The sequence below is a fragment of the Peromyscus eremicus genome, chromosome 16_21 (assembly GCF_949786415.1).
Source record: "Peromyscus eremicus chromosome 16_21, PerEre_H2_v1, whole genome shotgun sequence".
Taxonomy (NCBI): domain Eukaryota; kingdom Metazoa; phylum Chordata; class Mammalia; order Rodentia; family Cricetidae; genus Peromyscus; species Peromyscus eremicus.
In genome coordinates this window covers 27,694,458-27,707,406 of record NC_081432.1, presented here as the reverse complement: position 1 = coordinate 27,707,406, position 12,949 = coordinate 27,694,458, and the positions used below count along the sequence as shown (strand labels likewise).

Here is a 12,949-nt window from a genome sequence, read left to right as displayed (position 1 = left end):
TCTCTCATTCAACCATGTAGAGTTCTGGAGACTGAACATAATCAACAGGCTGGGTAGCATGCACCTTTGCCCGTTGAGCCAGTTCACTAGCCCTTGCTGGCCTGGGATTCTCTATGTAGAGGTCTCAAAAACTGCTCAAAAACTCTTGGAAATTCACCTGCCTCTGCCTCACAAGGGGTGGTATGAAAAGTTTATACCACCATGCCTGGCTTCAAGTATGATAAAGCATCAAGGATAAATTCCTCCAACGTTTTGGGGAAGAAATTGTACAATTCTTGTCTTTTTCCTTTTGTCCTGGGTGGAAAACAAAAGCTCTAACACTGTGCTACAGCCCTGTCCTCCATATCCCTACAATCACTACAGAGTACCAAAGCTGATGGTATCCTTCCTACCCCATCCTCTGAAGCCAGAATTTCACAAATACCCAAATCTGGCAATGAACAGAAACAACTGAGAAGCTTCTGCACATCAAAGGACACTGTCATTCACAGTGGCAGCCTACAGAATGGGACAAGATTTTCACTAACTACACAACCAACAGAGAGATAATATTCACAATAGAACTTACTAACTAGATATTAAAAAGCAAACAATCCACCTAAAAATGGGTACATCCTAAACAGATTTTTTTCATACTTTTATCTTGGATTGTTTATTCTTTTGTTTGTTATTGGACAGTCTTTTTCTTTTCTTCTGATCACCTGTTTTCCCTCTCAGTTTTTTTTCTTCCAATGTCGCTGGGTTGTGGTGGTGCAGGCCTTTTTTTTTTTTTCTATTTTTTAAAATGAATTAATTAATTGATTTATTTATTTATTTTTGGTTTTTCGAGGCAGGGTTTCACTGTGTAGCTTTGGGCCTTTCCTGGAACTCATTCTGTAGCCCAGGCTGGCCTCGAACTCACAGAGATTCACCTGCCTCTGGCTCCCAGTGCTGGGATTAAAGGTGTGTACAACCACCTCCCGGCTGGGAGGAGGTCTTAAATACAGGCTTACAGCACAATGGGAGAACCCTGGAGGGCAGAAGTTTGTTATCGATCCTAAACAGAATTTTTAAAAGAGAAAACTTAAATGAATATGAAACATTTAAAGAAATGTTCTGAAGTCCTGCAGGACTGATGGAGCCCGAAGCCTACATGGACCCTGTTGTATGATGTGACTCCTCCTGCCATTTAAAAATACAGCACTAGGTCCACTGGCAGCCCCTAACTTGGGGCTGCTGTGGCTGCAGCCAGCACTGCTTGCCCTGCTGGGAGGCCCACCTAGTGGTAGCAGGGGTGGAGGTGGGACAGTGGTGCTGCCTGCAGGCTAAAAGCATAAAAGTAGAGCCTGGCAAGCCTTGAGGAGGCCAACATCAAGGAAAGAGAGGTGGGTGGCAGCCTGGAATTAACAAGGAACTTTCCACCCACACCCCTACCCCAAAGTCCTGCCTAAACACAAGACCACCCTGACTCTGGGCAACAGCAGGATATCCCAGAAGATTCCCAGTGGTGGTACAGTATTTACGTCAAAAGAAAACAGAAACTGCCACTTGGGAATGGCTGTGGGCTTTAATCCCAGCATTCTCAAGGCAGAGGCAGGCAGATCTCTGGACTTCAAGGCCAACCTGGTTTATAAATGGAGGTCCAGGATAAGCAGAGCTATTACAAAGAGAAAGCTTCTTTCTACAAACAAAACAAAAAAGAAAAAGAAACAAAAAGAAACCTGATCAATGACTAATTGCATTGAATATTTGCATGAAAAGCTGACAGGATACAATAATATACTGTATGTCAGGATGCAGTTTTCCAATGTCCTTAAGAGCCTAAGTGGGAAGCTGAAAGCCTCACATCTTCAAATTAAATCAGGAAGCCAAGAGAGCTAATGGGGAAGGCTAGGCTAGTTAATGTCCTTAATCTCAAGGACAATCCCAGTGATGGACTTCTGCCACTGTGATGGCTATTTTTCGTTGTTTGGTTGTCAATTTGACTGCATCTGGAATGAACTACAGTCCAGAAATGGAGGGCACACCTGTGAGAGATTATTTTTTGCTTGGTTTCTTCTGCATCAAGAGGAGGGAAACACCTATCTTTAAAGAGGATCTCTGGTGGGAAGACACACACCCTTAATCCAGATCTTGAGGCCAGAAGACACACCTGTAATTTCAGCCACACCTTCTGCAGTAAGACTATATAAGGACATGGAAAAAGGAGGCTTTTGCTCATTTCTCCCTTGCCCTCACCTTGTTAACAAGCCCATTCTTTCAGTGGAATTAGAGCCTACTTATTTGAAATTCCAGCATATACTGAAGACCAGCGGAGAGATCCAGCCTTGTGGACCAAGCCTCTTCTGGATTCAGGGACTTTCAGTTCACAGTCACCCATTGTTGGATTAGCTGGACTGCTGCCTGTAAGTAATTCCAATAAACTCCAGAATGAGAGAGAGAGAGAGAGAGAGAGAGAGAGAGAGAGAGAGAGAGAGAGAGAGAGAGAGAAGAGGAGAGAGAGATTGAATCATTGTATCAATTACTCTGTTGTTATTGTGAACTCTAATTAATACGATAAACAAGGCTCTACCCCCTGACTTTTCCCAAATAGGCCAAAAACTGGTGGTTAAATGCCCAGACTGTAGGGACATTTCTCATTCAAACTACCACAGAGGTTTTGTTGACCTTATCTCAGGCCTTTTGAGCACTTGGTTTCCAGTAGCAAGTGCTGCTTGGAAAGTTGTAGAAGCCACAGAGGGGAAGCTTTCTAGAAAGTAAGTCACTGGTGGACAGATAATTTTTTTTCTCTCGAGACAGGGTTTCTCTCTGTAGTTTTGGTGCCTGTCCTGGATCTCAATCTGTAGACCAGGCTGGCCTTGAACTCACAGAGATCCACCTGCCTCTGTCTTCCGAATAATGGGATTAAAGGTGTGTGCCACCACCGCCTGGCAGACAGGGAACTTCTAATGCCAAGTCACCAGCCATGTAACAACCCAGATCTACAAGGAACAAGATGTTCCCAGCCCCATAGCTTCTGTGTCTGTTGAAAGTCTATGTGCAACTAAACCCTTCCTCCCTAGAATTGATTCCTCACTGGGACTTGATCACAGCCATGATAAAAGTAACTATAACCCTGTTACGGTATAGAAGCTGAGAAAAAACAATCTGACAAGCCATGATTGGTTGGTTGCTTGTGGTGAAATTACAAAGAGGCAGTATGAAGAATACTAGATATTAGTCCATAAGGGGAACTGCCTGCAGGGAGAATGGAACAATGGTCCTGATAGATTTGGAGTTCTCTAATCAACTGAACCTCAACATATTCCCATTTTGGGTTTTTTTGTTTGTTTGTTTGTTTGTTTGTTTGTTTGTTTGTTTGTTTTGTTTTTTCGAGACAGGGTTTCTCTGTGTAGCTTTGCACCTTTCCTGGAACTTACTCTATAGCCCAGACTGGCCTTGAACTCACAGAGATCTGCCTGCCAGGATTAAAGGTGTGGGTCACCACTGCCTGGCAGTTTGTACTGTCTTTATTAATTGAGCTTATTTAGTTGTTGACTCGGAGTACTACAGGCACTGAGATTAGTTTGAATACATTCTTTGCTTTCTCTCTCATGAAGTGTTTTCTTTAACATTGGTGTTTGTTTGTCTTAATTAGGGTTTCTATTGTTGCAAAATAAAACCCAAAAACAAAAAAAAAAAAACACCATGACAAAAAACATACCCACAATGAAACAAACAAACAGAAAAACAAACAAACAAAAAAACCAAAAATAAATTTGGGGAGGAAAAGTTTTATTCAGCTTACACTTCCAGATTGCTGTTCATCTTAAGAAAGTCAGGACAGTAACTCAAACAGCAGGATCCGGGAGGCAGGAGCTGATGCAGAGGCCGTGGAAGGTTGCTGCTTACTTGATTGCTACCCCTGGCTTACTCAGCCTAATTGTATAGAACCCAGGACCACCAGCCCAAGGATAGCACCACTCACAATGGGCAAGTGCCTCCCCCGTGGTCACTAGTTGAGAGAATGCCAGACAGCTGGATCTCATGGAGACATGTCATCAACTGAGGTCCCTTCCTCTCTGAGGACTCTAGTTTGTGTCAGGTTGACCAACAAGTTCCCAGCATACTGTTCACACTTTCCAACGTTTTGATAGATTCAGGGAATCCAAGAATCCTTAGCTTGAAGCTAATTTGTTACGAGCCACACCAGTTGGTTATGACTCAAGTCTTTAAGTGTTTTTCTTTGATCTTATTTTAATATTCACACACGTCTAGGTATTCCTTTCATACTTTCTAATTTTCTGGGGTCTAGGAGTTGAAACATCCCTGGCAGATCCTCTGGACTGTAGTTTGGTTAGGACATAACCCCTCTTTTCTCCTGCTATAAGTTTGTATCTTCAATCTCTTGATCAGTTTGGGCCAGGAATTTTCATTTTGATACATTCTTGAAAAATGACCAAGTCATTCTATCTCTGATCTCAGTCTTTTCCTTTGCACATGTACATCAGCAATTTCATATTTGATCTTTACTATGATTCCTCATCTAGTGCTTGGAGGTTGTGTTCTAGTGTTTCTATGTCCTTGACCTGCATCATTAGATTGATTGGGATGTCCCACATTCCATGACAGAATTCATAGCACTAAACATCCATCCTAAAATTGCATTAACTATTGTTTCTGGTGTTGTTTGTCCCAGGAATTGACAACAAGATAAAGTGTCCTAATTGAGCAGAACATCATGGCCAGCCCCTCAGAAGAAAACATCCTTGAAAAGGATTTCAGGATCTTAACATCTCTAGGTTCTGGTGGATATGGGGAGGTGAAGCTTGCCTGCCACCTTCCTACACATACACAGGTGGCTGTCAAGGTCCTGGAGAAGAAAAAGAATTCTCTGGCTCGCATCAACACTGAAGTAGAGATACTTCAGTCTGTGGAACACAGAAACATAGTTCATTTTTTTCATGTTATTGACACAAGTTCAACCACTTTTGTGATAATGGAGTATATTGCAGGAAAAAACCTGGAATATTTAATCAGGGAGAGAGACTTTCTAAAGGAGGATGAGGTCAGACCAATATTCCAACAGGTCGTTTCAGGGGTTCATTTTCTCCACCAAAAACGAATTGCCCATCGTGATATTAAATTGGAAAATGTCCTTATTGACGGAGCTGGCAATGTCAAGCTTTGTGACTTTGGTATGTCCAGACAGCTGGCAGAGGGGCAGATGTTGAAGGAATTCTGTGGCACCTTGGTCTATTTGGCTCCAGAGATTTTGGCAAGGAAACCCTATGATGGACTGGCAGGGGATATGTGGAGCTTGGGAGTCCTCCTATATGTACTGGTCACAGGAAAATTTCCATATGACGAAACCACCTATGAACGTATGTACAAGGTCATCACCACCACAATTTTTTCCTGTCCCTACTACGTGTCAGACCCCTGTGTAATCATCATTGCACGATTACTCACGGTCCCCTCCCTGCACAGAATAACAATATGTCAGCTCCAGGAAAGCGGATGGCTGGGCAACATTAAAGAACATGCAGCACCTACAACTAAGGAAATCCTTCCCATGGTCGTGGAGACCATGTGCACCATGGGATATACCTGTGAAGACATTGTATCATCCCTAAAACACAGGCAACCAAATAATTTAATGGCAACATTCAATATCCTCAAATACAAACTGAGCTGTGGGGACAGCCATCAGCAAAATCAAAAGCCCTGGTTAAATGACAGTCCTATAGGTGCTCTTCGCCCCCTTCTCCCCTTGAAGAGGAGATTCAGTGAACCAGCCTTCCCAACAAGTAAAGGAGAAGGGAAGAGACATTTACATGAGGAGGGTGTGGAAGGAAGAGGCAGGAGATGCCAAAGCTACAAAATGCTCAACAGATACCGAAGCCTGTGAAGAATAAACTGTCCCACAAGGAGATGTCCTGATGGCTAACGTCATCAAGAGTGCTATAGGACTCATTGCCGTCCATGCGAATTCTGGGGACAACCGGCCTGGTGAACTGTCCTCAGGTGAATCAGCCCAGATGGAACACTCAACAGGTTCCTTATCATGGGCTTCTTCACAGAGGAACCATTCATGAGGCCCAGTATGCCCAATGACCAGCCCCAGGATGAACCTACATCCTTGGGATCCAGGCTACTCAGAGGCTAGAAGCTGATGAAGAAGGGTATTTCCCATGCACTGGGAGCACTGTTTTTTGGCTCCAAGCCCACTCCATTGTGAGCCCTGAATTCCTGTGTAAGATACAAAGAAATGAGAGGACTGTGCATTGCATAAGAGGCCCAGTTTTTGGACACCAAGATGTTCTATTCCATTGTATCTTGACTATGTTATTTTAATAAATATCCTTTTGTAAATGACAAGTATACTATCTCAGAGGGCACCTGCCAGGTATATCTCCCCTACAGTCGAAGCCACACACATGAATGCATGAATATATAAAAATTGATGTCACAGCCTGCTTGGTATAGAACCATAAATTGTAAGCCTTCCACATTGCTAACATTCAGGACCTACCCAGTACCGCATTTTCTATAAACAAAGCCCCAAATATGCATATAGGTCTGTGTACCAGGTCTTGCTAGGTATTCCCTCCCCTACTGCACAGTTAACCCCTCTCCTCTCTCTCCTCTCTTTCTCTAGACACACACACACACATACACACACATACACCCCTCACACATACTCAAAGGTAGATTTTCAGCAACCCCACATCTGACAGAGGGCTGATCTCCAAAATATACAATGAACACAAGAATCTAGACATCAAAAATAATGAACCATCCAAATAAAAAAAACAAACTATAGAGCTAAACAGAGAATTCTTTTTTTTTTTTTTTTTTTTGGTTTTTCAAGACAGGGTTTCTCTGTGTAGCTTTGCGCCTTTCCTGGCACTCACTTGGTAGTCCAGGCTGGCCTCGTACTCACAGAGATCCGCCTGGCTTCGCCTCCCACGTGCGGGGATTAAAGGCGTGTGCCACCACCGCCCAGCTAAACAGAGAATTCGTAAAGGAAGAATTTCAAACAGCTAAAAGACATTTAAGGAACTGCTCAGGATCCTTAGTCATCAGGGAAATGCAAATCAAAAGACTCTGAGATACCATCATACACCTGTCAGAATGGCTAAGATCAAAAGCACTGCAGACAAATTATGTTGGAGCGGATGTGGAGCAAGGGAAACACTCCTTCACTGTTAGTGGCAGTGTAAACTTGTACAGCCCCTCTGGAAATCAGTGTGGTGATTTCTCAGAAAACTGGGAATCAGTCTTCCTCAAGACACAACTATACCACTCTTAGGCACACACCCAAAGAATGCTCAGTCATACCACAGGGACACATGCTCAACTATGTTCATAGCAGTATTATTCATATTAGCCAGAACCTGGAAACAAAGTAGATGCCCCCAAATGAAGAATGGATGAACACATATGGTACATATGCACAATGGAGTACTACTCAGCAGAGAAAAACAATGACATCATGAAATTTGATGGAATTAGAAAATATCATCCTGAGTGAGGTAACCCAGACTCAGAAAGACAAACATGGTATGTGCCCACTCATAAGTGGATAGTAGATGTAAAGCAAAGGACAACCAGACAACAACCCACACATCCAGAGAAGCTAGCTAACAAGGAAGACCCAAAGAGGGATGCATGGATTGCTCGGGAAAGGGAAAATAGATGAGATCTCCATGAGTAAACTGGGGATAAGAGGTGGGAAATGGAGTGTAGGGGATAGGGGATGAGAACATAAGGGAATGAAATGTTTGAGCTGGAACAGGGATAGAGTGGGAAAGCAATAAAAGAGGTCCCATGATAGAGGGAGATATCATGGGGATAAAGAGAAACCCAGGATAGGGAAGTTGCCAGGAATCCCCAAGGATGACCCCAGCTTGGACTACTAGAAATAGTGGAGAGGGGGCCTGAAGTAAACCGGCTTGCCTCAGTGATCAGATCGGTGAATACCCTGTCATCACAGAGCTTTTCTGCAATGACTGATGGAAGCAGATGCAGAGATACAAGGCCAAACATCATGCAGAGCTTCAGAAGTCCAGTCAAAGACAGAGAATTCTATGAGCAAGGGATTCTATGAGCAAGTGCATCAGGATCATGATGGGGAAACCTTCCACGACAACCAAACCAAACTAGTGGGAACTCATGAAAGTTGGATCTTTGGCTGTGGAGCCTGCATGGACTAGGCTCTCTGCATGACAAGACATTATGTAGCTTGATCTGCTTGAGGGCCCTCTTGTGGTAGGATCATAATCCATCCATGGTGCATGAGCATGCTTTTTGGGGCCCACTACCTATGATGGGAATGTGATGCAGCATGAGAAGGGGGAACAACTTGGATGTTCCTCTGCTGGAGGTGCCTCCCCATTGGAGGCTTTTGCCTTCTTGTAGGAGGAGTTGGGGGTGGTTTGGAGTGAGAGGTGAGGGGTAGTGGGAGGGAAGTTAGGGGTTGATTCTTGTGTAAAATGAATGAAATTTTTTCTTATTAAAAAACAACCTTGCCGGGCGGCGGCGGCGGCGGCGGCGGCGGCGGCGGCGGCGGCGGCGGCGGCGGCGGCGGCGGCGGCGGCGCACACCTTTAATCCTGCACTCGGGAGGCAGAGCCAAGCGGATCTCTGTGAGTTCAAGGCCAGCCTGGACTACCAAGTGAGTCCCAGGAAAGGTGCAAAGCTACACAGAGAAACCCTGTCTCGAAAAACCAAAAAAAAAAAAAAAAACCAACCTAAGTTAAAAAAAAAAATAAAACAGAGGAATCTGAGGAACCTGACCAAAATAAAAAAAAAAAAAAGATTATCCACCGTGATCAAACTGGCTTCATCCCATAGATGTATGTGTAGCAGGAATCTTAGAAGGTCTTATTAATAAAATCAAACCTAAGCCAGGTATTGGGGTGAACACTAGAATGTCAGAAGGACAGAATTAGGCACAGCTAACCTCACCTGACCAACTTCTCAGCTGGTCTTGTTTTCTCAGACTGGAAGCTTCTGTGTCCTCATCCCAACGGCTCTCAGCTGAACTGTGTTGCTCAAAGCCTAAAAGCTTAACTAGCCAAATGCTTCTAGTTTCTGGTCTTCAAATCTTATAAACCTTTCTGCTTTCTACCACCACTCCCTGGGATTGAAGGCTGGCTTTCTGGGGTTAAAGGCGAGTCACCATGCTTGGCTGTATCCAATGTCGCCTTGAATTCACAGAGATCCCAGATGGATTTCTACCTCTGGAATGCTAGGATTAAAGGCATGTGTGCCAACATTTTTCTAGCTGAAGTATCTAGTGGCTTTTCTGTTCTCTGACCCCAGATAAGTTTATTAGGGTATACAATATTTTGGGGAACACAATACCACCACATGTATGGATCATTCAAGACACATAAATCAATAAATATGATCCACCATACAAACGAATTGAAAGACATAACCACATTTTCAACTCATTGAGTGCAGAAAAGGCCTTGGACAATATCCAACATCCCTTCATGATAAAAGTCCTGAAGAGATTAGAGATACAAGGGCTTTGTTGTATTAGCTATTGTTGGATTAGCTGGACTGCTGCCTGTAAGTAATTCCATTAAACTCCAGAGAAAGAGAGAGAGAGAGAGAGAGACAGAGAGAGAGAGAGAGAGAGAGAGAGAGAGAGAGAGAGAGAGAGAGAAAGAAAGAGAGAAGGAGATTAAATCATTGTATAAGATCTACTATATTTCTTTCCAATTAAGCTCCACATACACACACATGGCTAGGTGTCAGGTACTGCACAGTAGCCTCTCTCCTCTATGCAAAGAACTACTATCACATGATAGGGTGGTTTTCAGGTCCTGCTGTGTATACCCCCTCAAACAGCTACAGCCCTCACACACAGGTGTGTTTCAGCTCCTGCTAGGTACAAACTTTCCTATAACAAAAACACACAGAAACAGATGATAATTAACACACAGCAGGCCATCTTTGTTAGGGTTTCTATTGCTGTGAAGAGACACCATGACCACTTATACGGAAAACATATAATTCCGTGTCTTACAGCTTCAGAGCTTTAGTCTAGCATCATCATGTAAAGACATGGTGGCATGCAGGAAATCATGCCCCTGAAGAAGGAGCTGAGAGTGAATAAGGAGCTACATCTTGATCCTACAGACAATGGGAAGTGATCTGAGACACTGGGTATGGTTTGATCCCATATGCGACCTCAAAGCCCACCTCCATAATGACACACTTCCTTCAGCAAGGCCATACCTACTCCAACAAAGCCACTCCCTAGGAACTTATGGGTGCCACTTGCTATCAATTTACCACATTCTCCCCCCAGCCACAATAAGCTTGTATTAATAACATAATGCAAAATTCATTTAGCCCAACTTCAAATTTCCCCATATTCCATCACAGTCTCAACAATGTTTTAACGTATAAAGTTCATATGTGAGGTTCATACAATCTCTTAACTGTAATTCCCTATAAAATCAAAATAAAAAACCAGACCACATACTTCCAACATATAATGGCACAGGATACACATTACTCTCCAAAATACAGGGAAGGAATGAAGTGAGGAAATACTGGACCAAAGCAAGATCAAAAAGCATCTGTGCAAACTCTAAACTCTGCATCTCCATGTTTGATATCAAAATGCTCTTCAGATATCCAACTCCTTTCAGCTTTGCTGACTGCACCATACATCTTTCTCTTGGGCTGGATCTACTCCCAATAAGCAGCCTTGGCAGGTATCCCACAGCTCTGGCATCTCCAACATCTTGGGGTATTCTAGGCAATCCAGGCTTCACATTCACAACTTCATGCAATGACCTCTAGATGCCTCCATTCAGACACACCCCGACAAATGCCTGGCCTTAATGGCTTTTCTTAGTTGGGGAGTGAGATTCCATAATGCCTTTTAGAAGACTTTGACTCTAAAGCCAGAACCATGTAGCCAAAGCTGCCAAGTTCTGATGCTTGCTGGGGCTGCAACATGGTCTCCTTGTTTGATTACGTCTTAATCAGCTTTCTTTTCTGCGGTTTCCTTCACTGCCTGTGCTTGGCTGCTCTGGAATTTGCTCTGTAGACAGGGCTGGTATAAAGCTGAATGATCCACCAGCTTCTGCCTCTCTAGAGTTGGCATTAATTTCGTCCACCACTATACCTGGCTCTAAAATTTTTTTAAAATTCTTTTTCACAAATTAGAAACTTAACTAAGTGGGATCTTTCCCTGAGGCCACCACTTCCTTTATTCCATTTCTTAATCTGTTTATCTCCTAAAACAGAGGATTTAACCCCATTCCCCTTATTGGTACTCCCTTTCTACTCAAATTGTGGTATAGCTTGTATTTTCCCTTGCTCGGCTTGTTCCTGTTCATCATAAATCCTCATTAGAGTTACCCCTAATAACTGCATAACAGAGTCTACATTAAGCTGTTTTGAGATTTACTCTGCCAAAGGGATTAATCCAAAACTCCTCACTTTAGCCTCAGGCAAAGGCAAAAAGCAGCTACATTCTTCACCAAAATATCACATGACTAGTCTTTAGGCCACATATTAATAGTCCTCTCCTCTGAAACCTCTTGATCCAGTCACCCACAGATCAATTCACAATAAGCTCCACAGTCTTCCATGCTCCTACTGGTATGGCCCATTAAGCAGCACTTAAAGCTTTCAAATGCTTTCCTAATCCACAGTAGAAAAGAACATATTCTTTCAAACAAAAACATAATCTGGCCTATCACAGCAGTATCCCAGTACCTGGAACCAAATTCCATGCTAGTTAGGGTTTCTGTTGCTGTGAAGAGACACCATGACCAAAGCAACACTAATAAAAGAAAACATTTGATTGGGTGGTGTACAGTTTCAGGGGTTTAGTCCTTTATCATCATGGTGAAACATGGTAATGTGAAGGCAGACATCCTATATATTGATCTTCAGGCAATAGGAAGTGAACTGAAACACTGTTCATGGTTTGTGAATATATGATACCTCAAAGCCTGCCTCAAACAAGGACATACCTACTCCGACAAAGCCACATCTCCAAATGCCTTTTAATCCAAGCTTATAGGAGGCAATTATATTCAAATTACCACACATGGTAACCTGTCAAACTGTGAGGTTCTGCTAGATACAGAACTCCATACACACACACACACACACACACACACACACACACACACTCATTCACAATGAGGTGTAAGTTACTGCTACATATCCTTCCATTCAACCAAACCCCACACAGGTATCTAGATGTAGGTCCTACTCCCTGTCCCTTTCCCTGTAACCAAAACCCCCATACAGTGTTTGCTGTGTCTGGTTCTACCAGGGATTTCCTGCAACACAGAATTAGTTCAGCTTCTGCTAACTATGCCCCTCCCCAAGAGCCAAATGTCACAAAACAAATAGAAACTTTAGGGATCAGTCCTTCTCGGTAACCTCTTCCCTCCAGCAAAACCTTCAAATAAAAGGATAGACCTGAGGTTCTGCTAAATAAGCCCTACAATATCTGTTCCTCTGTGTTATATATTCACATCTGAAGACTGGGAGCTGAAAACAGAATATGTAAAGAACTTCTGACATGAGTCTTTCTGGATCTGGAACCTCTTACTCAATGTAATCTTTTCCTCATCCATCCATTTCCCCAGAAAAATGGTTCCCTAACAAAGAGGGTTAATGTGTTGAACAGCTGAAACTAAGCTTGTGATTTTGCAGTTGGTAACAGATTATGAGACCCGTTTTCTTGATTAAGGATTAACATGGGATCCCAGCCCACTGTGCACACTTCCTTCCCTTGAAGTTGGGCCTGAGTCGTATAAGAACTTCATGTGAGTGAACCATGAAGAACAAGACGACAAGCAGCTTCCCTCCATGTTTTCTGCATTTACTCCTGCTTGAATTCCTTACCCGATTTCCTTAAATAATGGACTTTGATCAGAACATGTAAGTCACAAAACGCTATCCTCCCCACACTGATTTCTGTTATGATGTCTGTCATC

The 12,949-nt window shown here is 43.2% G+C and overlaps 2 protein-coding genes across 2 annotated transcripts in view; one reads left to right on the top strand and one right to left on the bottom strand.

The window, feature by feature from the left end:
• Positions 1 to 12,949, bottom strand: part of LOC131926108 (sperm motility kinase X-like) — a 354,457-nt gene that overhangs the window by 71,895 nt on the left and 269,613 nt on the right. The window lies entirely within an intron of this gene.
• LOC131926104 (putative sperm motility kinase W) lies at positions 2,103 to 5,869 on the top strand. The gene is made up of 2 exons (XM_059281407.1): positions 2,103 to 2,384; positions 4,658 to 5,869. Exon 2 carries the CDS (start codon positions 4,700 to 4,702, stop codon positions 5,867 to 5,869), a length of 1,170 nt encoding a protein of 389 aa, XP_059137390.1. The 5' UTR covers positions 2,103 to 2,384; positions 4,658 to 4,699.